Source organism: Pteropus medius, unplaced genomic scaffold (assembly GCF_902729225.1).
Source record: "Pteropus medius unplaced genomic scaffold, Ma_sr-lr_union100, whole genome shotgun sequence".
NCBI lineage: Eukaryota > Metazoa > Chordata > Mammalia > Chiroptera > Pteropodidae > Pteropus > Pteropus medius.
The window spans coordinates 5,406,463-5,433,399 of record NW_024346667.1 but is presented as its reverse complement, the minus strand read 5'-3'; the positions used below and the strand labels follow the sequence as shown (position 1 = coordinate 5,433,399).

Below are 26,937 nucleotides of genomic sequence, written 5' to 3'. Positions count from 1 at the left end.
AATGTGAGATAGTCTCCAGGGCCTGGGGAAGCTGGATGCTACAGGAGGCAGTAGACAGGCAGGTGCGAGAAAAATCGAGACTAGGCCAGTGTGATGGCAGAAAATGGATTTGAAAGGCAGGTTGAGAAATGTGTCCGAGAACGAGGGCTGTCAGAACCAGGCGGAGGGAGCTTGGCCGTGTGGGAGGTGGCCATGCTCCTGGAAGTCAACACCAGATGTCTTTTCTGCCACCCAACCAGAAATTTTGCTTAAAAACGACTCTGGAGTTATGCCCACAGCAACCACTGTCCCGTCTCTTCTTCCTTCCTCTCACTGGGTTCTCTCCTTCACCCCTGAACCTTCAAATGTCTTACACAAGACGGACTTTTGTATCTATTGCGGGCTCTTTCTTTGCTTTTTAAGTGGGAATACCTTTATTGTTTGTTCCGTCGTCGTAGAAAATATGGATGGCCAAAAGGAAAAAATGAAAATCACTATAATCCTACCACCCACTGAGAAGCGCTTAACATTTTCGTACGTTTCCTTCCAGACATGTGTGTATGTGTGTGTTTTCACAGAAACAGGATATACACATGATTATGGAATTGCTTTCTTCACTTAATATTCTGTGAAAAGCCAGACATTTCTGAATGCCTATTAGACATTTTACTGGCATTTCACAATGTGTCAACACCAAGCTTATCACTTTTAATCTGTCCCTAACCAAAACCTATGCCTGAGTTTGTTCATTTACCACTTATTCATTCAACATCTTCATGCCCACAGTAGGGGCCTATGTACTTGACAGTTAATAAGTCAGCCCAGACACTCTGTTTTCCTAACCCTCTTTACTTTTAATTGGTCACTAAATCATGCAATTTCAACAAATATATATTTCATGTATCCGTACATACCTTGTATGTAGCCTGTGCCCTCATGTTTGCTCATTCAATAAAACCGGGCATCTGTTATGTACCAGACGTTGATTTTTTGCTCTGGGCTACAAAAGTGGGCAAGGTGGGCGTGGTCCCTTCTGCCATGGGGCTAACGTTCTAGGGGAGGAAATGACCAATGCATCGATATACCCCAAATCCTAATGACTTAACACCACAGCCTTTATTATCTCACAGTTTCTATGGGCAGGAATCAGGACAGACCTGAGAGAGAGGGAGGGAGTGAAGGGAAAGAGGGAGGGAGGAAAGGAGAGAGACAGAGAGAGGAGAGGAGAGAAAATGAGACTCAGTCTTGAGAAAGGGAGACGGAAGTCAGTCTTTTAGGGCATAATTCAGAAGTGACATTGCACCACTTTGCCATAGCCTGTTTGTTAGAAGCAAGTCCACAGGGCCTGCCCACACACAGGGAGAGAGTCACACAAGGGCATGAGCGGCAGGAAGTGGGGCTCTTTGGGAGCCATTTTAGAAGGCTGCAGACTCCTGTCCTCAACAAGACAGTTGCAGATCATATTTAGCGTTAGGGAGGAGATAAAACGAAGGGTAGGCAGAGCGTCTGGGAGTGTTGGGGGAGGTGCTCCCGAATGAGTGGCCAGGGAGGACCCTCTGAGGAGGTAACAGGTAAGCAGAGACTTAAATGACAAGACAGAGCCCATCTGGGAATAGCCAGGCCTTCCACAAAGTGGGAACAGGAAGTGCAAAGTGGGAGAGTGAGCTCTGCACGTCTGAGGCAGAGAATGGAGGCTAATAACATGGAACACGGTGACCAAGAGGGGAGTGGGTGCCTGCCGAGGTGAGAACCTACAAATCATATGAAGTAGATGTTTTCTGTATTTTGAAATAATGAGCGACCTCCCTAAGATGACACAGCTTAGAAGTGATGTAGCACTTACAAGCACTTACGAGCATCCATGTTTTTGCCTCACCAGTACTTTGTAGTTCATTGTAGCATCCACTAGAAGGAAGGGATATTGGGTCATCAGCCACCCCAATGGCCCAGGACTGAGGAAATGACTAGGATGTAAGACTTTCAGGGCTGAAACCAGGATTGTCCTGAAGAAACCGGGATAGTTCATCACCTGGACGTGGAAACATGACCACCGTGCTCTCTGATGTGATATTAAACCCAGGCTGAGCCAGCAGCCAGGAGTCAGCCAGGTGAAGATTGGCTATTGAGATACTACATCTTACAATGCTGAAAAGTAGTAATAATTATAAGCATAAAAATAATGAGTGATTTTAGTTTACAGATTACTTTTCACTTCTGCCACCTAATTTACTCTTTTAATAACCCCTTAAAAAGTTAACACTCCCAGGAGACCGAGGCCCAGAAACACTGAATGGCACATTTGAGACCACCCCACCCATAAGGGTGGGGCCACAATTTCCTGTGGCTTTTCATTCTACTACTCTTGCTAAAAATATCTATTTGTGCAGTCCTTCACCCGTTGAAGGTATGGACGCTCTTAGAAAAGAGTAAATTGTTATTCAAGCTCTCACCATGGAGACATGCAAATGTCACACAATAGATATGAAAGTCAGCCAATAGAACATGGGCTGTGTGTTTAGATGGCTAGAGTTCAAATATTCACTATGCTTCTTACAAGCTTCTCTAATCTCTCTGAGCCTCAGGTTGCCCATTTGCAAAATGGGGCTCATAATATTTTCACAGATATGTTAAGAGACTTCTGCTTCCTCTGTCATGCTGTTCCTGTTGTCCCTCTTGGGATTACTTGCTCAGTTTATCTCTTCCCCAGAAGCCTGAGTTTCTTGAGGGCAGAGACCATGGCTGTTGTGCTGTCCACCCCAGCAACTCACACCATGCCCACAAAAGGACATGCTGAGTAAACATTTGTCGATTGAAATTATATGTCTAACACCTAGTAGGTGTTGATAGTTATTGCTCCTTTCCCATCCTCCTTTCTCGACCATACCTTTCTAACTGGCTTTCTGAACAGATGGCTGTGAGCCAAGCATGGGGCAGCCTCAATACCATAGAAAATTCAGGTCCTCCACAGCAGTCACTTTCACTTCCTAAAACTGTGATTTCTGTGAAACGTTATTACGCAAGAGCAGAATTTTAATGTAGTCACTCACCAGACAGCCTGAGTAAGACATAGTCACCCTGTACCAGTTCTTGGCATAGCCGAGTTGACAAATTTTCTGAGGTTTAAAACAGAACAGCTTCTGTGTTTCTCTGAGTGCCAGGAAAAACTTTCTCAGCAAAATTGTCCCTCATTCTTGGGAAAGGGAGCAATGTCTCTTTCTTTCCTAAAGCCAAGCCCCACGTCTCTCTCTCTCTCCTCTGCAAAGAATGAATGACAAGTTACTGTTAGGCCCGAAGTTCCCACTAGGAGGGTTTCTCCACACCTCCTTTCTCTGTCCCCTCCTCTTGCCTGGACTCTATTCTCTGTTTCTGAGGGGATCCCCATTTCCAAATACTTTTCCTTCACTGTCCCAAATGAACCCGCATAAGTCAATACCCTCTGCTACAAAATTGCACTTCCGCCTACGCCATCAACACTCATTTTCTGAGAGAAACTGAGCGCATCTGGTTGGTAAGAAGGAAATAATATTCATATTAAAGTTGAAAGGCCAATGATATTTCCCTTAGTGTACAGCAGGTGCTTGAACAATGCTGTTTTGTTTAATGTTGTTTCATTATAACGTTGATGAGAAAAAAAAGGGATTCCCGGCTGGGGTCACTGGGTGGAGTGTGCACACTGGCGGGGGAGGGGGAGGTTCCTGCCTTGCGCCCTGAGCGCCAGGATGGGCTTCCACCACCCGAGACCTTGAACTGGGAAAAGCAGGTTGGAAAATAATTATCTTATTTGTTTTTATTAATCTCTCTGACATGTATGTATAGCTCACATTTATTTCAAGGTTAATATTAGAAGTGTTTTTGGTTCTTAGAAGTTTGGGGATGTTTTCGTGACTAGAAATATACTGTAGGAACTTAACTCTTGTTTATAGCAATTAGCCTGTGGAAAAACCGGTTTTGTTGTTATGTCATTTCACGTAAAGTCGCAGTTTCCAAGAACCTATTGATGTGAAGTGAGGACTTAGTGTACTTGCCTTTTATCAAAGGGGCTTATTAATCCAGGTAAACACTTTCTATGGCACAATTTCTATAGAGAATTTTTGGCCAGTTAGTTTTTTCTAGGTCCCTCAAGGAATAATTCTTCCCTCATAATGTCTGTCTCTTCAAGAGCAAAATGATGGGGAAGGTCGGGATTTTATATTTGGTCTACATCTCTTCAGCCATTGGGTGTCAGTGCCCTCAGTGGGCCTGAGACAAGACAAGTTTGGGATCTGATTATTTGAGTGGCAATCATACTCTGGTAATTTTCCTGGCAAATGCTTTACGATTCGAAACAAATGCTTTTTAGGAAAGAATGGGGAAAAAAATCTACCCAGATGTCCACATCCATTCACATTGTTTAATTTTCTCTCCAAATTTTTATTCTTTGTCAACGTAGCTCTGAAGCTCTGCAATTTCATGTGTCTGAAAGTTCTTCTGTCAACTGACCTAAAATTCCCCTTTCTCTTCTCATTTGCCCCATCATTATGTACTTTTGTCAACTTAATATTATTATCAACATGCCTATAGTTTGCATATATATTGACAGGCAGTTTGATTTCTCTGTTATTTCTCTAAAATGAATACGTGTATTCATTCGACTCCACTTACACACCAACGCATATCTAGCATGTATAAATGTCAGGCAGTGTTCGTGCTTTGCACATGGCACGTTACTTAATTTTTACAACTACTCTGTTAAACTCATTTTACAAAGAGTATAATTTGGTCAGGAGCGTCCAGTTAGCAAGAGGGTCCAAAAACTCTCTCCGTAACCACTGTACCACACTGCCTCTCTATTTCAACTTTATGTTGTCAGAAATGTTTTTGAATCACTTTTTTTGAAATATTGCTCTCACAACAAACAGGTTGCAGCAGCCTAACTTTCTAAAAGCCAATCTGGATCATTTGACAAATGAACAGTTGAGGCAAGACTAGATCCTGTGATACCCCTATAGCATGCTCGCAGGTGGCGAGGTGATGTCTCTGCTGTTCCCTAGTTACCTGGCGATGCCGTAGCTAACCTTAACAGATTCTGGGGAGTTGGGGGTCACGGCCACTTGAATGAGGAAATAGAAGCATGACTGTGAACAGAGCAAGTCACTGTGCGATATTCCTTTTCCTCAGGAAAATGTTCTCATTCTTTTCATCCTGACCCATCAACAATTTGATTAGCCTGGCCGGTCCCACAGCAAACTAGAGATGGAAGTAGGTGCCCATAGCTTAAATCCTAGGGCCTTTCTTTAAAATAATGGCTAATACTTAGCAGTTACCAGATTCTGGGCACTGTACTTTGGATAAGAATTATCATCCCCGTGTAACAGATGTGAAAACTGAGTCTTGTGATCTGCTCAGGCATAAATCTAGCATTTGGAAGAGACAAGTTTTGAACAAAGTCTCTCTGACTGCAAAACACTTGCCCTTATGACCAGGCTTCATTGTTTCCATAGTGACACAGAGGATGGGTGTGACTGGGTTGTGCCGAGCTCTCGAAATCAGTCAGCTCAGCTTTGAATCTGTGGTGCACGGGCCACCGCTGATGTCTGACCTGCGTCAATACAGAAGTTGATTTATGGCAGGATTCATAGTGATTCCCGTAGAGCTAGCAAAGCATATGTTTAAGAACCTATTATTTTTGTGTGTATGCAAGACATAAGTTAAAAGCTGCAATGCGCCAGGAATGAAAATGATAATGATAGTAATAGCTAACAATGATTGAACTCTTTCTGTATGTCAAGCATTCTGTTAGACATAGGCTATGCATAACTTCAAGTAAACAGGAAGGAAAATCAGCTGGTATTTGAGATTGTCCCATACTTGAACTATTACTCAATCATCATTTAACTTCCTTCTTGGACTTAAAATAGTAACATTTCAGGCAAGGTTGTTTTTGCTTAAGATTCTCATATGAGGCAATCATACTTGAATCATGCATTGCATTTTTGGCAACATTTGTATTAAAAAGCCTCATAGCAAAATTGGTACACATACACATATAAACACACATACTGTGAATAATTCAGCTTTTCTATTATTTAAATGTTTGGCCACGTTGTCATTGAATAACAAGTCTAGTGGGATTATGAAGCTTCGGAAGTTATCTCGAGATCTAGCAAAGTGCAGGGCATGGAGGTTTTGAAATCAGATCAAGACTCCAGTTACTTGGAGTCTCCTTACTTGGCAAGGTCCCGAACCCTTCTATGCTTCCTTGAATTTAAAACGCAGACAAAACCTGCCTCCTAGACTTCTTATAGTATTAAATAAACACATGTAAAACAATGAGACCTTAGCACAAGATGGTGTCTCAGCAGAAGTAATTACCTCCCACTCTGGAATCTATCTGCCAAACTTGACAGTGTTCATTAACTTTTCTTCAAGCTCTAGTCTGTGCCCCATTTTATAGTTCTTTATTTCCAGATTTCTTGATTTATTTGTTTATTCAAAAGTTTTTAACTGAATACCTTCTACATACAAATTATTGGGTATGCATTGAGGATACAATGGTGAACTAAACCAAACCATTCCTTTTTATGGCCTAGTGAGAGAGACATGCATTAATCACAGAAGTGGGATGATATAGTTACAAACTAAGCTAAATTCTATGAAGGAAAAGAACAAATATCTAGGCTGAAGAGTAAGGGAAGCGAAGGTGAGTAGAGACCTGAAGGAGAAGTGAGCGTGTCTACAGCAGAGGGTGATGATGCTGGTGGAGGGGGCGGTGGTAACAGAGCAGCGATGGACGTGGCGCCGATGGAGTTGATGCTGATGGTGGAGGGGGTGGTGGTGGTGATAATAGAGATGACGCTGGTAGCGGAGGTGCTGGTGACGATGGAGGGAATGGTGGTAGAGGCTGGCATGGACAACAGCGGCAACGGCACATGCAGAGGATGTGTGGTAGGTTGGAACTCTGTCTGAAAACTCGAAGGTACAATGTGGCTGGCACACAGACGGTGAGGGGGCAAAGGGGAGAAAGTAGAAGCTGAAGAAGCAGCACACCGCAGACCCTGCGGAAGCTTGTAGGCTATGTTTTAAGTATTTGCATCCTAAATCTAAGAACGACTGGGAAGCAACGAAAGAATTTTAAACTTGGGATGGGGTGAAACGATCTGATTTGCATTGTAGAAAGATCATTCTAGATATCCTCTGTCCAACAGGTAGCTACTAGCTACACATGGCTCCTGAACACTTGAAATGTTGCTGGTCTTAGTTGGGATGTGCTGTAAATATAAAATATACACTGGATTTCAAATACTAGTATGAAAAAAAGAATATGCAAATCTCATTTTTTATATTGATTACATTAAAATATTTTGAGTTAAATAAAATATAATGAAAATCAATTTTACCCGTTTGTTGCTAACCTTTTTAAATGTAGCTACTAGGAAATTTAAAATTATGGAAATAGTTTGCATTTGTGGCTCCCACTATGTTTTTATTAGACAGAGACGCTCTAGATGCAGTGTGATGAAGAAGCTACAAAGAAGGCAAAGCAGATGAGACCAATTAGGAGGCTACTTTTGTAGTCCAGGCAAGAGGTAAAGGTTGCTTGAACAAGGATGATGGCAGTGGGAATAAAAAGAATTGGATGGATTTGAGGTAAAATCAGCAGGACTAAGTGCTGTAGCATATGCACCTGATGAATGATGGTGCCACATGTTGAAATGAAGAAGAGGACCAGCCTTGGCAACAATATGATGAGCTAAGATTTGTACATGTTGAGCGGACGTGCCTCTGAGACACCCAAGTGGAAATCTGTCTCAAGCAGGCAGTTGCCAATCTAGGTCTGGGGCTTGGATGAGGTGGCTGGGCAGGGGATTTAAATCTGAACGGTATTGACCTATAAATGGGCACAAACAAGATTCTTCAAGAAGACCATAGCCAGTGAGGAGTGGCCTAGGATCTAGACTTGGGAAACAAAGTAGGGAAGGATGAGTTTGAAAAGGAGAGTTGGAAAGGAAAACTAAGTATATGGGGAAAGCACTAGCAGGTCAGCGGATAGTGACAAACAGGAAGGCATGAGGTGACGTGGCATGATGTGAGCCCAGAGCCTCAGAGGAACTGGTTTCCTACAAAAGATTTGCGAAGTAACAGTCAGTGATTCTCATACTTGATCAGGGAGTGGGGTTTCTGGATCTGATGATGCCCTTTCATGGAACACCATGAAACACTATGGAACAAGAGAGTGAATCCCATTATATAAACTGGGATACATCACAAATCTTCTCTTAGTAATCTAAGTGGGCTGGAACTGTTACATGGGAAATAATGTGTACACAGTCAGATCTGTACCAGTGATTGAAAGTGAAAAGGAGCCAAAGCTGGAGGAAGGGCGGAGGACACTGGCCTGACACACAGGAGCAGACTGGAAGATGTGTCAGGACTAACTCGGACTAGAGGAAGTGGTGACACAGGCAGCAGAAGAGGAAGAAGAACAGTTAATATGGGGAAGGAGGAACAACTTGGAAACTTTTCTCTTTAGTAACTTGAATTTTGTCAACATTGGCTTTTTTTTTTTTTTTTTAATGTTCTCAAAAATTTTTGTCTGCAGAATTTTAGTTTGGCTTTATGATTTAATATCTAAATTATCAAATTTGCAAAGTTAAAAACCTGTCCTTCCTTAAGATTTTAGGTTCGACTAGTTATTTATATAAATCGACCAAATTTAAACATGTCTTTAAAAGGGACTTTACTTTATGTTTGATCCTATTTACAAATATAACTAATGAAACTTTGAAATACTTTAAGCTGCATTTATAAATGTAATATATTTGATACCCTTTTTAAGTGTCTCAGTTGTTTGACTTAAAACTTTCTTAAGTTTTTAAATAACTTATATAACTAATACACTTACAAATACAGTGCACTTTAAGCTCTCTTAAATGTTCTGATATATGACAAATGTTTCAATACACATTTCTGCATAGAAAAATTTCAACTTAAAATCATAAGTATAAACAAAGTATACATTTTAAATTGGAATCACAAGCCTGGGCTTGACTCTGGTAGGCCAAATTCTTTTCAGTGTAACAAATCTTTAAAAAATAAGTATTCACAGATTCCTTAACACTAATTTTAAGTCTTCCAGAGATTGTGGGGACCAACTATGACTGTCCAGACAATTGCCAGAGGACAGCAACCTCCAGGCTTTCAAAGATACTTACATATGAAACCATACCTCATCATACATATTGAGAGGGATTCCTTCTTTGATACTTGGCCAGTGATAGCCAGGAGGCTGGCAGGATTCTGGTCTGTGACCCCAACTGGTACACACTGAACCCTGGTTATACTTCGTAACTGAAATCATTACAGTATGATGACAGGGACTGAAGCTAAAGGTGGCAGTGGCCACATAGCTCATGTCCCTAGGTTTGAGTCATTACTCGTTACCTCATTTTCTCCATCCACATAGAAGTTGGCAGCCCCTACCCAGATTGCCTCACCACAGAGCTGGATATAGCAGTCATTTGATTCTTAAGATGTTTCAATATACTTTCCAAGGAGCTCCAAAAATATGTGGAACTCGATAAAATTCTGCTTTCTTTTCATATTCTTACTACTCGGTGAGGCCATACAACTTTTACAGATATTAAAATGATACCAGTTGCTCACTCGTGGTTTTGTTGTGACTACATGGTTGGAAATCATGTGCTATATTTCTTCATTTCCGTCTTTAAATGAGGTCAGCTATTGTACGTCAAGGGCAGGAAGTCAGGGCAAGGAGCCACTGAACGGACTTCTCTTCCTTGCAGTCCCACTGTGTCTGCAATGGCCATTTCATTTCAGACGTTGATACTCTATTCCTCCAGACCTAACAGATGTTCTGAAAAGGTCTGTCCGTTCACTCCTCAACAAGCATTTTGGTTGATAAGTGCCTACGACGTTCTCAGGGCTGGGGAAACATCCCTACGAAAGGGAGAACAAAGCCCATGCCCTCCTGAAAGTCGCGTCTAGCCACATTCGGCTGATGTGTGTACATTTGGAAGCTCCCTTTCTATTGTCTAGTAGAATTCTTGCAACAGATGGAAATGATTTGCCTTGTCCTTGAGAGTCTTGGGTATTAGATCTATCCTGTGAAAACTTACCTCATACATCATCCTCACGGTTTGGCCCTTTGCTCCTGGGATAGTCCATCAAAGAACTTGAGAAAAGATCTCTTTCTTTCTCTACTTTCCCAAATTTTAGATTCCTGAAGTATTTACAAAGTTTCTAAATTTTTAAAAAAGGATTTCTATGGATTTCTGTTCTGAATTAACTTAAGGTTAATGCTTCCAATTCCAAGAGATATATATCAAGAAGCTTGAAATCAACGTAGATCAATCATTTAGGTTGACATATGAAACAATCAGTTTTACTCTAAGAGGTTTGGTTAATCTCTCTCTCTCTCTCCTCTCTCTCTCTCTCTCTCTCTCTCTAAGAATAAACATCAAGACCATTCTGCTAGAATATCTTAATTTCTGAAATCATTATAGTATGATAAGCTTAGTCCTCAAATGGACTCTATGGAAGTGAGTGGTGAATAAGCATGGAGTGATATTAGGAAGATGGCGAGCTGAAAATGAGCATTCCAGACGGGATAAAGCCATCTGAACACAATATTAGAAGATTTTATGATATTATATTTCAAACTCAGGGAATGTGGTCTTCCTGAGTTACTTAAGAAACTTATTTATTTATTTATTTATTTATTTATTTATTTATTTATTTATTTATTTTTTGCCATCAAGAAATATCTTAGAGTTCTTTTGGGTGCAAGAGAAATCAATGTAAACTTAATAAGGTAAAGGCGGTTGCTTTAGAAGTGAGATGGCTCCCTGGGACCCCTGCTTTCTGTCATAGTTTTGCTTTGTGTAGAATTTCATATAAATGGATTCTACAGTACGTATGTGTTTGTGTCTGACTTCTTTTACTTAGCATAATGCTTTTGAGATCTATCTATGTTCTTGCATATATCAGTAGTTCTATAATTGAATAGTATTCAATTGTGTAGATATAAAACAATTTGTTTATCTAGTCACTAGTTGATAGATATATGGGTTGTTTCTGGCACCAAATAAAGTACCTGCCTTTGTGTGGACTCCTTGAGGGAAAATACCTAGGAGTGGGATTGCTGGGTCATAGAGTAAGTACATGTTTAATTTTATAAGAAACTGTCAGACTTCCCCAACATGGGTGCTCCGTTTTGCATTCCTACCAGCTACGTATGAGCGTTTCAGGTGTTCTATTTCCTTATCAATACTTGGTACTGTCAGTCTTTAATTTTAGCCATTCTAAAGAACATGTAGGGCCACTTCATATGGGGTTTCCCCCAATTTTATTAAGATATAACTGACACATACACACTGTATTAATGTAAGGTCTAGAACGTAATTATAGATGTATGTTATGAAATACCACAATAACGTGTCAACTCATGTAACTAATAATTACAATTTTTGTGTGTGTGTGTTGAGAACTTTTGAGATCTACTCTCTTAGCAACTTTCAAATATATGATATAGTATTGTTAACTGTAGTCTCTATGCTCTATATTATATTCTCAGGACTTATTTATCTTATAATTGATAGTTTGTACCTTTTGACTAGAAGTCAAATTTCCTCTGACAAGTTTCGGTTAATCTTTCAAGTTTCCAACATGTTTATAAGTGAGAAACACTGCTTTGCATATGAATGAAACTTGAACTAAAGGTGTTAAAACATCAGAACTATTTATTTCATATGTTAAAAAATATATGTGAAAGTGCTTTGAAAACATGAAGAACTGAACAAGTATAAGGACTGTCCCTTAGTAGAATGTGCTAATACTTTTGCTGACTGTAAAATAACCTTCACTGTATATAGATGACACTCGTAATAACTTGTGGCTAGATACATTTCTACTTGACTTTGCCAGAATATTCTAATTGACTTTGGGACTACAAAGCAATAACACCAGAGTCAATCTAGACAGTTCAACTAGAGAAGATATATAGAAAAAGAACAGAGGTTTTTAGTTTCAGGGGGGAAAGTTAGAACAAAGTTTCCTCAAGCACACACTTGAGAAATCATGAAGAAGAGAGGTGGAGATTTTGTATTAATAAGAAGAAAGTCTTTTCAGGCAGCTGGGGAGCCTGGTTGGTCAGGGATAGAGAGAAATATCCACATATTCAGTAAACTGTATGGAAAATCTGACTCCACTATATCAAATTCACATTCATGACTGTTGATTAAGTTTGCCTGAGGTTTGAACCTTTAATGGGAATTAGAGATGTGGAATAGGATAAGAGAAAGAATCTGAATTTACAGTAAAATTCTCGTTTCGAATCTCAGTTCTGCCATTTACAATTTGTAAAGAGAAGCAAGAATGCTTCCTCGGCTTCTGATGTCAGTTTGTGAAGAACAAATGTAATTATGGGGATAGAATGTAGTTTATTAATATTAAGGAAGTTTAAAGGTGCTCATTTGTTTCCCTTATAAACACTCCTCACTGACTGAGATAAACTAGTTTCTGTGGCAATGAAGAAAGCCAATATAAGACTGTTTTTAGAATCACTTACCTTGAGAAACAGGGATGGAATAGAGCAAGAGAAGGCCTCAGGTTCAAAATCTCAGATTATCCGTGGGAGCCCCACATCTCTTTATGGTAAGACTAGGGATGGGATGCAGGTGCTGGAGACAGTGCATCATCAGAGATTGCCACAGGACTCAAAACAAAAAACAAAAACCCTGGGGCTGTCCTTATCTGCTCCTGAGGCAAAACCTTGCTGGATCGATCTGGATAGTGATTGGCGATCTCTTTTAACCCAGTGGAGCATAGATTTGCGCGTGAAAGTGGACCCTGGAGATACAGTGACTGGCGAACAAGTGTTGGAAACGGGGGCAGAATGAGAAGCACGATTCACGAGCCTGAATTCTGGCTTCCTAGGATGGAAAGAATGGAGAAGTGGAGTTTAAAGACGCTGTGTTTCAGGGTAATGTGAGGATTGGATGCCCGAAGCTTCAAGAAAATACTGGTTGAGTAATCAGCCTTCCCTTTGGTTGAGAAACTGTCTCTGTGCTTCGAAAAATCCCGCGCAAGGGCTTCCAGCACCTCAGTTCTCTCTTCCCTGCCCAGCGACTCCCAGCCAGCCCCCAGGGCCCTCCTCTGACCCTGGCCGTCTCTGGCCGGTCGCGTCCTCCACCTGGGTCACCTGACGGAGCTCGCGGGGGCGCAGTCTCCCGGTGCGCCGGGCAGGTTGGCACGCCTACCCCCGCGGCGGCGGCGCGCGCTGGGCGGGACGCACGGTTCCCGCGCCCCCGGAGCAGGAGGCGCTTTGCAGGGCGTACTCTCCACTCTCTTCCTCGGCCGGGCGGGTCCCCCACGTAAACAGCAAGAAGGTGCGGTCTGGCGGAGGCTCCGCGACTCCTAGGTACGTGGGACCGTTCTCACGGGCACGGGGGTCGAAAGCACACTCCGCTGGCGTCCTCGCTCAGCAGCCCTTCCCTGGTCCAGCCAGACAGGAGCAGAGGGGAGCCCTCCTTCCCCGCCGTGGGCGCCCGGGACCCCAGGTCCGGGTCGCGGCGGGCGGGGAGAGCACCTGCACCTGGCCCCCCGGGAATGTAGACGCTCCATAGCCCCCGTCTGCGTTGCTCTGCGCGGGCTAGTGGACACGTGAAGGCCGGGTGGACGTCGACCCTCGGGAGAATCAGGGGCCGTCCAGAAAGGGACCAGGGCGCAGCAGAGATACGTGCCGAGCGGCCTTCCAGCCTTGGAGGCCTCTGAGGGTCGCCGCGGGGTTTCTTCTGGGTTCCTGGCTGCGGTCCGCTGCTTCCGCTGCTTCCCCCAGGAGGCCAAGGTGGGCGGTGACCCCGGCAATGTGCTCGGGCCTCCTAGTTCCCCAAGGGCCATCGTCCTCAGGGGTTGACATAGACCAGGTAAAGGCTTTGAAGGTTGCACCTGTGCGTCCTGCTGGGGGTGTGTCTGAGCTCACTGGTTACTGCTAGGACCAAACTTGGAAAAGTGAGATTTCGGTCACTGAGGCCGACAAGTGGGAAAGGTTAGGGACTTTCACTTCCTAATCCCGAGCCTGGCCCCTGCTTCGGGGTGGGCTCCTGGTCCCCTCCACATTCCTTCGTCCTTAGAATATCTGTTATGCCGGTTATGATTATCTGTATTCAGTTATGATTAGAACATAACTTAGAGTATTTAAGCAGAGACGAACTTTTAAAGTAAGAATGCTTTGAAGTTCCTTCTATAGCGTCTTAAATTTCTATAAATGAGAACTGGTGTTTAGAACTTAAGTGCACACCAGGATGGTGTTTTTCCCTGGGGAGGGGGGCGAGGAGGGATGGCTGGGTCAAAAGGTAGTTTCATTTTTAGGTTTTTGAGGAACCTCCATACTGTTTTCCATAGTGGCTGCACCAATTTGCAGTCCCACGAAAGGTGCACAAGTGTTCCCTTTCCTCTGCAGCCTTACCAACATTTGTTTGTTGACGATGGCCATTCTGACAGGTGTGAGGTGTTAATTTGCATTTCTCTGGTGATTAGGGATATTGAGCATCTTTTCATATGTCTGTTGACCCTCTGTATGTCCTCTTTCTCCTGTGCCCTTTCCTGCCTTAAATATCTTGTTTTGATTTTAGCAATTGAGCATGATTTATTGTGCATGGCATCTTCGGTATGACCTCTTCGTAAAGATCTTTCAATAAATATAAATTGTTTTTACTCTTTCCACATAGGAGTCTTGCTTGTCAGAATTGTTTTTTCTCCACGGTATCACTTAAAATTCACATTATTTTTTTTCTCATGTGAAAAGCCATGCGTGACTTCGAGTGCTGTTTTTTTTTTTAATCTATTATCAAATTTTTTTAAAATTCATTTTTTCTTCTTGCAGCCTACTCTTATCACGTTCTTTTGCCATACGGCTGCAGACCATGTTTCTGAGTACTTCTTTCAATGAGTATCTCTGGATAAAAATTCTCTTTTAGTTTTCAAATATCTGAAAATGTCTATGTTGTCTTTGCTCTTGAATGATCGATTTCGATTGACAGGTATTTTTTCTCAGCCCTTCGAGGATATTGTTACGTCGTTTTCCAACTTGGTGAGCATATCCTATTCTTTTTTGTTTGAGTTTCAATATACATTATAATCTGGGAACTTATGTTTTTCTTCAATTCTGAAAAATTCTTAGTTATTATATCTTTTAATATTTGGATCCACACCAGCATATGTGGCAGGCCAGGGGTGCTGATTTCTTACAGGAGATTTCTGGTAGGCTTTTTCCCTTGCACATGGCTTTATGAAGAGTCCACTTACAGTTCTCTACCAGGCATTGGGCCATGAGTCTCTTCTCCGCTCCTGCTTCACCCAGGTATTACAGCCCTGGCCCTAAAGTGGATATATCTGGTTGTGGATTCACTGTGGGCCACCGGGTTTCAACTTCCTCCCTCTTCTAGATCAGCAGATGTCCACAGCATAAGTCGCCTCTAATGCCAGCTTATTTCTCAGCCTTCCATCTTCTTCTTGGTCTTAGACAAATAATTCCTCACTATCCTGTCACCTTTCTGAATTCTTCAAGCAGATGATTTTATAATTTGTCCAGACCCCCAACCCTCGTTAGATATGACCGCAATGCAGTCTAACTTGAGCACTGCCTTTCCCCTTCTCACTGTATTACATCGAGGAGTTGTCTGGCCTGTGCTGTAATGTATTGGGGAACGGAAAGGAGAGAGAATTCTGATCTTCAATGTCAAATGGTTAACTGTAGTTTTAACATCATCAATAACTCTTATTGTTAAAAACTCACCATGCTATAGGTACCATTTAATATTTATATGAAATAGCCCAAGATCTCCGCTTTTATAAGTTTTACATTTTAAAGAGAAAAGACTAGGAAAACTTTTAAAAAGATGTATTTGACCTTAAATCTTAGCCAAAAACTGGTATAGATTTAAGATTTCTGCTATTCATTACAAAATGGAGAAAATCAAATAATGTTGGTTGCCCAGTGGAGTTATACTAAGAGGATTTTTATTTTATTTTTTTAGGAGAGGCCACCCTTGGTTGACCTCACAGATTGCAAGGACCTTGTCAGCTTCCAATCCCTTATTTTTTATTTTTTACGCCTACAGCACTTGGTCTTCCTAGGTGGTCTCCAATCCAAGTACTAACCAGGCCCGACCCTGCTTAGCTTCCGAGATCAGACGGGATCGGGCGTGTTCATGGTGACATGGCCGTAGACCTAAGAGAATTATTTTTCAAAAACCGATTAAGCAGAAAGACAATGGGATAAATATAGTACCAAACAATAATAACCATTTCATCTTTACCCTATCAATTTTAGAGGTGTGTATAATACTAGATCTATAGCCTTAATGGGTTAGTTCCTATTATCTGCTGTTTCTGCTCATTTCATACTTATCTTGTTTCCTTTAGTATCTGGTTGTTTTTTATTGTATGCTGGACATTGTATTTGAAAAACTGTAGAAAAAATGTGACGCCTAGGATGATGTTATCTTCTTCTAGGAAAGATTTTCCTTTGCTTCTGCAAGTACCCGTGAGCACTAGCATTCCAGAAATCATCTTAATCCATTTTCAGAGATTTAGACTGTCTGAGCCATCCAGGTAAATCAAAGCTGTGCTGCAATCTCTGTGAGGATTTGTTCTCCTCTAGTTCAGCCTTACCTTTCCCATCTATGACTGCTCGAGATCTTTAATTCCATGTCCTTCAGGGCTTTCGAAAGCGCTATACAGTTTATCAATGCATGCTTTCTGTGTTCAAGGTGATAAAAGACAAGATAGAAAGTTTTGGCAGAGAATTAGAAACTGTAAAAAAATGACACAGCAAATGTGAAAAAGAACCAAACAGAAATTATAAATATGAAAACTGCAATAACCAAAAAATTTAAAAGCAGTGGGTGGATTTAACAGTAGATTAAACACAACGGAAGAACAAATAACAAACTAGAAAATAGATCAGAAAAAAATATCTGGACTGGAACTTGAAAAGAGTAAAGTTTAGAAAAAACAGAAAAGAGAGACATGGAGGGTACAGCTAAGCTAATGCTTAAATGAAAATTTATGACCTTAAATGGATATATTAGAAATGAAGAACGGCTGAAAATTAATGGGGAAACATGTACCTCCAGAAATTAAAGTAAGAACAGTAAAATCTAGAGAAAAGAGGAAGGAAATAGTAATATAAAAATATAAATTAAGGAATTAGAAAATAGAGGATCTATAAAGTAAGAAGTTGGTTTTTGAAAATGCCAATGAAGTGATAAACCGCTGGCAAGATAATCAAGAAAAAAAGCACCAGTCAGGACCTATAGTGAGTTCTCAATTTCATTTCTTAAATGAGACATTAAAATAATTAATGCTAGTTCTAATTTTATTCTAATAATAAGAGGATATTATAAGTAACTATGTCAATAAATTTGAAAATTAAAAAAAATTAATTCCTTGAAAAACACAATTTACCAAAACTGACAGAAGAAAAAACCTGAATAATTCCATAGCTGTTAAATAAATTTAATGTATTTCAAAAAAAACAGATAAACTAACAAACAATAACAACAAAAACTGTAGGCTCAGAAAGTGACATTAGTGATTCTACCAAAGGAAAGGAAACTAATAGGGCAATTTAACTTCTGAATGTAGATGGAGAAATTCTAGATAAAATATTAGTAAATAAAATCCAGGAGTATATAAAAGAGATAATACATCCAAACTAATTTGGATTTATTCTAAAAATGCAAGATTTCCTTAACACTAAAAGTGACTAATCACCAGTGTTTATTAATAAGGTAAAGGAAGAAATTTGTCATTATCTCAATAGATACAGGAGGAAAAAAGAATTTGATAAATTCAACATTTAGTAATTGTGAAAATTAAATAAAGGTACAAGGATTGGAAAAAGAAAACTGTTATTATCTGGGTAATATGATTGTATACAGAGAAAATTTTTAAAAATCTACAAACTGGAATTACTAAGTTTAGCAATGTTTCTCAAGACGCAGTAAATATTTAAAATTTAATTGTTTGTGCATATAGTTGTGTATGCCACATTTAAGTATATAATATTATTTTTCAAAGCATCAAAAGTAACCAGTGCCTAGGAATACACTTCACGAAATATACTCAAGAACACTGTGCAAAAAACCATGAGATATTACTGTGGTAAATTAAAGAAGACTTAAATAAGTGGAAAGGTACATCATGCTCAAGGATTGGCCGATTCAATACTGTAACAATGTCATTCCCAGACTGATCTGCAGGTTCACAGCATTGCCAGTTAATCAGGTTTTTTTTGAAACTAGTGAGCTAATTCTGCAATTTATAAGATTATTCAAAGGGCCCAGACTAACCAAGACTCAATTGAAGAAGAATAAGAAGGAAGGACTTGTTCTTCTGGGTATTAAGATGTGATATACTTAATATAACGTGTTACCGGTACACAGATCGGCAAGTAGACATTGGATCAGAATAGAGAGCACTGAAACAGACCCATCCGTGTAAGGACATGTGGGTGGTGGAAAGATAATATTGTTGATTGTTTCCCCAAAATGAGGACATGTGGGTGGTGGAAAGATAATATTGTTGACTATTTCCCCAAAATGGTACTGAGTCAACTGCATATCCATACTGGGAAAAAAAGTGAATCTTGTCTGCTACCTCCCATATTTATCCCAGGTAGATTGGAGGCCTAAAATTGAAAGGCAAAGCAATAAAGATTTTGGAAAATAATAAACATAATATTTTCATGATAATGTAGGAAATATTTTTTTTAAAAGGCCATAAAAATCACTATTAAAAAACAAAATAGGAAATTTAAGAACATCTGTTCATCATCAAAAGATTCTACGAAGAAAGTGAAAAGGCAAACCAGAGGGTAGAAGAAGATATTTATAAAAAATATACCTTCCATTTCCAGAGTATATAAGGAGCCCCTGTAATTGAATAACTGTAATAATAATTAGTCACGTGCCACATTTCAGTCAGCAATGGACCACGTAAACGATAGTGGTCCCGTTAGATTATAATGGAGCTGAAAAATTCCTATCACCTAGTGGTATCGTAGCTGTTGTAATGTCGTAGCGTAGCACATCACTCACGTGTTTGCGGACAAATCTACTGCGCTGCCAGTTGTATAAAAGCATAGCACATACAGTTACGTACAGTACAGAACACTTGATCATCATAAAAAACTATGTTCCTGGTTTATGTATTTACTGTACTGTGCTTTTTTTTTTATTGTTTTAGAGCGTACTCTTTGACTTGTAAAAAAAGTTTTGCTGTAAAATAGCATTCTGTGTTACGCTGGTGGCAGCCTCATACATCTCACATTTACCGCCTCTCTCGGTTACATCATTTTCTCTTGTGTTTGATTTAATCTCGTGTTGTTTTCTACAGTAACGTACTGTACTGGCTTGTGGCCTAGGAGCCATAGGCTACGCCCTATGGCCTAGGTGTGTAGTAGGCTACAGCATCTAGACCTGTGGAAGTGCACACTATGATATCTGAGCTATACTGAAATTGCCTAATGATGTTTATGAAATTATGGTTTATCCATTCTATAAAAAGCAGTAGAGCATTGGCAAAAATCAGAAATATCTTTATGTACTGATGTAGGAAGATGTCAAGCTGTATTTTTAGATGAGAAATGAAAATCCAGAAAAAATATGCATGGTATGACCTCATTTCTCTAAAAAAGACTGGAGGGGATGCATAGCAGTGGCATTGATGTGGCCATAAAAAACCTGGCTGTGATGGCAATTATGTTCCCAAACCAAGTATGTAATAACATTATTTATATTTTAACTTTCTGTGCCTGTAAACTGTATAGTTTAGGCCTTTATAATCCCTCAGATTCTACGGGAAACTGGGAATGCGGGAAATTAGTTTTACCCATAAAAAGTTTTGTTCTTGGGGTTAAATTTAAGAATTTTTTTGTAGAGTTAATGCAATGAGCAAACAGACGAAAAAATCAGAAGCAAGGAGTGAGAAAGCTGAATTGAGCCCAAGAAGGATATAGGACCCAGAAGGTGGGCAGAGAGAGAGAAAGTCAAGTTCATGGTCGAAAGGATTAGCAGTTGTGGAGAATGTGCAGTCTTATCTCCCCACATTCATCTGAACAGCCCATCCAGACATAAGCACTGCTTTGCGCCTTACTTCTCTGCAGGAAGAAAAGGTTCTGATGGTCTGATTGTCCCTCAGCCCAGCAAACCACCTTGCTCTACCTGCGGTTCCCAGCATCCCTCCTGCCTGCTAGGAGTAGGTGCCAAACAGAGTTAACAAACATAGGACCTTTATCTTTTGGTCAAAGACCATGTACTCCTGGAGCTTCATTCAGTTGTCCAATGAGAGCTGTGGTTTGGCTTTGAGATCCCTAACTCGAAGAGGGCATCAGGCAGGGTAGAGGCATGCTTAAATATAGGAAGGTTGGAAGTACAGGAATAGGTGATTATAAATTCGTATGGTTAAGCCTGACCCTTTTCTTAAGCTGCTTGCTTGTTCATTCCTCCATTCATTCATTTACTCATTCTTTCAACCCATGTTGCTTGAGTCCTGTGCTGTACCCCAAGATTGTATTGTGCTTTTAAGTCATTGCACAGGGGCAGTGTATCTGTGTTAGTGTTGAAGGATGTGTTATGGAATTCATTTCTATCCTCCTTCATGCACTCGCTTGGTTATTTCTTGGTAGCACTCTCTCTGTCCCCACTCCCTTCTCTGCTCCTTCTCCCTCCCTTCTTCCCTTCTTCCCTTCCTCCCTTTCTCCCTTCCTCTACCCGCCCCCCACAGCTCCCATGTGTATGTGTGTGTGTTTTATGACTTACAAAACATTTCTCGAGAACGGGACTTAAAATATATGTCAAACAAAATCACTCATTTGAGCCTCTTTTGTTTGTAGGTTGAATCACGGGACAATGCCACGTGTTTTATGGACGGTGTGGGTCTTGGGGGCTGCAATCAGCCTGTTGGAGAAAGGGGCCCTTGACCAGGCTTCTTCTGTGAATTGCGACTCCAATGGTGTCTGCGATGGCCACTCCAAATCTTTAAACTTCATCCCCTCAGGGCTCCCAGCAACTGTGAAAAGCCTTGACCTATCCAACAACAAGATCACCTATGTCAGCAGCAGTGACCTGCGGGGCTGTGTGAACCTCCAGGCTCTGAGGCTGGGGTCCAACAGAATTAACGCAATACAAGAAGATTCTTTTCTCTCCCTGGGGAGTCTCGAACACTTGGATTTATCCTATAATCACTTATATAATTTATCATCCTCCTGGTTCAGGCCTCTTTCTTCCTTGAAATTCTTAAACTTACTGGGAAATCCTTACGAAACACTTGGGAAAACATCTCTTTTTTCTCATCTCACCAATTTGCGAATCTTGAAAGTAGGAAATAATTACTTCACTGAGATTCAGGAAAAGGATTTTGCTGGGCTAACTTTTCTTCAGGAACTTGAGATTGATGCTTCAAATCTTCAGAGGTATGAGCCAAAGAGTTTGAAGTCAATTCAGAATGTCAGTTGTCTGATCCTCCATATTAAGCAGCCTGTTTTCCTCCAGAAAATTTTTGTAGATGTTTTAAGTTCCTTGGAATATTTGGAACTGATAGATACTCATTTGAACACTTTCCATTTTTCAGAAGTATCCATCAATAAAACCAACACACTGATTAAAAAGTTTACATTTAGAAATGTGGAAATCACGGATGAAGGTTTTAATGAACTTGTGAAACTGTTGCCTTATGCTTCTGAAGCGTTAGACGTGGAGTTTGAAGACTGTACCCTTAATGGAGTTGGCGATTTTGACATATCCGTTAGGGATACAATTAAAGATTTACGTAAAGTGGAGACATTAATAATACGGAGGTTATATATTCCACATTTTTACTCATTTTATGATCTGAGTAATTTATATTCATTTATAGGAAATGTTAAAAGAATCATAATAGAAAGCAGTAAGGTTTTTCTAGTTCCTTGTTCCCTTTCACAACATTTAAAATCATTAGAATATTTGGATCTCAGTGACAATTTAATGTTTGAAAACTTTTTGACAAACTCAGCCTGCGAGCATGCCTGGCCCTCCCTACAAACCTTAATTTTAAAGCAAAATCACTTGACATCATTAGAAAAAATCGGAGAAACTTTGCTTACTCTGAAAAACCTGACTAACCTTGATATCAGTAAGAATAATTTTCATCCTATCCCTAAAACTTGTCAGTGGCCAGGAAAGATGAAATATTTGAACTTATCCAATACAAGAATACACAGTTTAACCCGTTGCATTCCCCAGACACTGGAGTTTTTAGATATTAGCAATAACAATCTGGATTCATTTTCTCTGATTATGCCACATCTCAAAGAACTTAATATTTCCAAAAATAAGTTGAAGACTCTACCAGATGCCTCCTTCTTACCCATGTTACTAGTCATGAGAATCAGCGGAAATACAATAAATACTTTCTCTCAGGATCAGCTCGATTCTTTTAAAAAACTGAAGACTTTGGAAGCTGGGGGCAACAATTTCATTTGCTCCTGTGAATTCCTGCGTTTCATGCAGGAGCAGCAGGCACTGGCCCAGATCCTGATCGACTGGCCGGGAAACTACCTCTGTGACTCTCCGTCCCACGTGCGGGGCCACCGTGTTCAGGACACTCACCTCTCCATTTCTGAGTGCCACAGAACAGCTCTAGTGTCTGCTTTGTGCTGTGCCCTTTTCCTGTTTATCCTGCTCACTGTAGTTCTGTGCCACCATTTCCATGGATTGTGGTACATGAAAATGATGTGGGCCTGGCTCCAGGCCAAGAGGAAGCCCAAGAAAGCTCCCCACAGGGACATCTGTTATGACGCCTTCGTGTCTTACAGTGAACGGGATTCCCACTGGGTGGAGAACCTGATGGTCCAGGAGCTGGAGCACTTTGACCCTCCCTTCAAGCTGTGTCTTCACAAGCGAGACTTCGTTCCTGGCAAGTGGATTATTGACAATATCATTGACTCCATCGAAAAGAGCCACAAAACTGTCTTTGTGCTTTCTGAAAACTTTGTGAAGAGTGAGTGGTGCAAGTATGAACTGGACTTCTCCCATTTTCGTCTCTTTGATGAGAACAACGATGCTGCCATTCTCATTCTTCTGGAGCCTATTGAGAAAAAGACGATTCCCCAGCGTTTCTGTAAGCTACGGAAGATGATGAACACCAAGACCTACCTGGAGTGGCCCACCGACGAAGCTCAGCAGGAGGGGTTTTGGTTAAATTTGAGAACTGCAATAAAGTCCTAAGTTCCTTCATTAAAGGCCAGTCTTGGTCTAGTTGTATTTCAGTCCACTGTGCCACGATTGTATGGAAACCGCATGAATGTACTGTCATTTGAGGACTTGTTTTACTAAAACTACTAAAATGTGCAAATTTTATCTAGAGTGCTGTCTTATAAAAACTGCTATCAGATTGGGGGAAAAAATGATTTGGGGTTTTTCTTTATCCTAGGAGATGATCAGGATCTAAGTCCATTGTTAATATTTGAATTATCTGCAGCAGTTAGCTTAGTTCACTAGGAAACAGCACAGATGAACAGAAGCTTTCGAATGAACGTGTCAGTCAGCTTTCTGCTCACAGACCCATCTGTGTATAGAGGTCAGTCTCTGTACCACCTAGCTGTCTCCCTGTGTGACTGCTCTCATGGTCAATAAGACAAAATGTCTGGGTCACTTAAACTTGTTGCCATTCCTAGAAAAAAGTGTGTCCCCACCAAACTTCACAAGGTACAAAATGCCTGGAGGGTGTTTTGCGAACTGGTCTGTCGGTCTGTGTATTCGATAGTGTTCTCTAGCCATAATCACTTAAGAGAAGGTGTATAAGAAGATACAGTAGATTATGACTTTCCATGAAAGTCAAACTAGTGCAGTAAATATTTGGTTTAGGAGAATTTGAAGCCTTTCATGTCCCTGGCTCTGGTCTCCCTCCAGCCATTAACTGCATGTGAAATTCTAATCAGTATCCAGTAACTCTGGCTTTTAGTTCCTGCCTTCTCGTCTGTCTCCCCTACATCATGGTGCTTTTTTTCTTTGAAAAATCTCGTCTCTGATTCTAAAAAAGATTTCGTTTCTTCTGAAAATGCGTATTAATACATGTGAGCTAGATTTTTAAACAAGTATAAAGCTAGAGGTTCCTCACAGTGATCAAAATATTTGACACATAGCAATGAAAAAAATAGATACTACTTGCATATGTTAATTTTTATAATCTAGATTTAATAATACAGTACATCGAATGCAATAAATGCCTTAAATTTAAAACCTAAGAGCTGTTTTACTGATTCGGTGCAACTTTCTCCTTAAGCTGGGAACCACATGTGAAAGGACGTGAACTCCCTCTGACCCTGCTTGAGTCTCAGCCGGAACTGGGTTTGTGTGGTTAACTGGTCTCTGGAGTCAGAAAGACCCGGGTAAGTAGATGTGTGTCGTTAGGCAAGTTCCTTAACCCGACTCAAAGTATTTTCCTGTCCTTAAAATAGGGACAATCATATCAAGATCATAGGGTATGATGTAGATAAGAATGTTCAGTAATGTAGATAAACTACTGAGCGTATGTCCCGTGGTTACCCTTCCCTCTGGAGGGGCGAGGAGAGCATGAGGACCACGCCTGTGAGAATGACGGGGTGCTCGCATGGGGTGACAGGGATGCCTGTACTCGATGTTAGCTGTTACTATTATTTTTCAAGAAGTGATTTGTCTCCTTTTGTGTATAATTTGCAAACGGATATTTTTCTGTTTTGGGTATTAGCGGGGATATAAGGGACCCTGTCGTTCATGGAAAAATATCCCAAAGAAATAAGTTCATTGAGTGTGTAACAGGCTTTAGTCCTTGGGACACTCACATAGTGTTTCTTCTCTCTCACACAAACTCCTGGGGGAGTGTTATAGAGGAAACAGTCGTCAGCCTAAGAAAAAAATAGAAAAGCTCAGGAGAAGGAAACTCGAGATGCCACAGACACCAACCACAATAATGGGCCTTTTGCTTCTCTAGGTCCTACATTAAGCACAATGTTAATCGTCACGAGAACTAGACACATTTAATATGGACTTGATCTGTAGACTGATTTCAGTTGTTTAAACAGCATGGAAATAGCTTCCTAGTTAATTGATGTTCACTAGTTAAACATGTTCACTCTAGAAAAGAGATAACATATAAAAGAAAATAATAATCAGCTCTTATCTCTTCACCTTCAGATAACTACCAGTAACTAGTATCTAGCTCTCCAACATTGTATATATTATTTTTTACATATACATATATATATATATATATATTTGAGATTTGATTTTAAATACTTAAACTACATAAAGGAAATAGCATCTTTACTTTTCTTCTGAGATTGTTTAGTTATCATTATCTAACGTTTCTGAACTCTGAGGGTCATTCAGAATTCCGTGCAGATACATACTGGTTACTTGCCCAAGTTCTAAAGGGTTCTAAAAGCTACCTCCATGTAGCCGTCCACAAAAGACAAGTGGCAAATATATGAAAGGTCAATTTAAGGGCTCCTTTTATAGAAGAAAAACTAATTTTTTTAATGTGTTATCCAATTGTGAGGTCTTTTATTTGGCAGTAGACCATAAGCTCAAGAATCTTGATTTCCTTAACTCTTGCACATGCCTCGTATATAATAAGTATTGCATTGTTGAAATGTTTGCTGAGTAGAAAAATAAATGATCTAATATTATGAATGGTTGAACCAATAGTTATATTGCATTGGTCAGTTTCAAGAAAGAAAATTACCGACAGGTAGAAATCTTAGTGTGAGTTTCCATTACAACTATAATGGACATTCGAATAGCATTAAGTACATTGCCAGTATTTCAGACAATTGGTGTATTTTCTTTCTACTTCACAAAAGGGCATTGTCTTCAAGTATTTCAGAGTAAATATCTGGTGTAACGTGTACAGCGTTGGCTGTTTAACAAACGACCAGTAATTTTAAATGAATGAATTTTGGTAGTCCAACATATCCTTGGGTTAATTCTTTCTGATTGGTCTTCCCTACTCCATTAATTTTGTTCTCTTCCACTGGATTAATTCATTCTTTCAACAGATATTTACCGAGCGCCTATTGTATGCCAAGCACTGCTCCAAGTGCTGGAGAAATAGTAGGAAACACAACATAAAATTCTCTACTTTCATGGAGGGGAAGACAAAGAGTAAACAAATATATGATTTCAGGTATTGATAAGTGCTATGAAGGAAACAAAAGGTGTGGTGATGTTTGTGTGTGTGTGTGTGTGTGTGTGTGTGTGTGAGTGTGTGAGTGTGTGAACAGAGTGGCACAAAAGAAGAGAATAATCCTATTTTAGTGCAGCCCTTGGATGAGTTGAGTACATTTCACAAGCCCAGGAAACCTGGCAGAGCTCTGGCCCATTCACTGAGTGGCCTGTGGCACCTAGTGCTACAGGTTTCGGGAGTAACCCCCTCTACACAGAAGGGCTTCAAGGTGCCAAAGCTGCCATGTGGTCACATGCACAAAGAGCAAAAAAGACCATACCCTTGAACCACAGATTACTTAACAACTGTGCCTACTTCTTTGAAGATGTTGAGCCGAGCAGAAGGTATTACTTATGCCCAAATGTTCTAAGTGAGAAATATTTTGCAAACCTCTGAAACATTTTACAGATGAGATCATTATCAGCCAAATTAGAGGTGGAACATCCTCGGGGAGTTGTAACAAATACATTGCATGCATGGATTAGAAAACAATCATAATGGGAAAGATGCAAAGCAGGCTTCATTTGTTCATTCAGCTTTTCAATTTCTATATAGACAAATTGCCTTATGTAGACCACCAAATTTTATTCAGTTCTCTTAAACTTTTGGGCTCATCTCTAAAATTAAAAAAAAAAAATCAATAGGAAATGTAGGATCAAGGATTTAAAAATATTTCAACAGGCAATACATGTTTTCTGGGGTAAATCTGCTGTA

At 40.3% G+C, this 26,937-nt stretch overlaps 1 protein-coding gene and 1 pseudogene across 4 annotated transcripts; one reads left to right on the top strand and one right to left on the bottom strand.

The window, feature by feature from the left end:
* Positions 1 to 3,163: 3,163 nt before the first annotated feature.
* TLR2 (toll like receptor 2) lies at positions 3,164 to 23,378 on the top strand. 4 transcript variants are annotated; one of them, XM_039875921.1, is made up of 2 exons: positions 3,164 to 3,487; positions 20,876 to 23,274. In XM_039875921.1, the coding sequence occupies exon 2, from the start codon at positions 20,892 to 20,894 to the stop codon at positions 23,244 to 23,246; it is 2,355 nt and encodes a 784-aa protein (XP_039731855.1). In that variant the 5' UTR covers positions 3,164 to 3,487; positions 20,876 to 20,891; the 3' UTR covers positions 23,247 to 23,274. The 4 variants fall into 4 exon arrangements, with proteins under 4 accessions (XP_039731855.1, XP_039731853.1, XP_039731852.1 ...); XM_039875919.1 differs by lacking the exon at positions 3,164 to 3,487 and adding an exon at positions 13,079 to 13,364 and having other exon boundaries at positions 20,876 to 23,378; XM_039875918.1 differs by lacking the exon at positions 3,164 to 3,487 and adding an exon at positions 13,241 to 13,396.
* LOC120613691 (uncharacterized) lies at positions 16,089 to 16,207 on the bottom strand (annotated as a pseudogene).
* Positions 23,379 to 26,937: the final 3,559 nt, after the last annotated feature.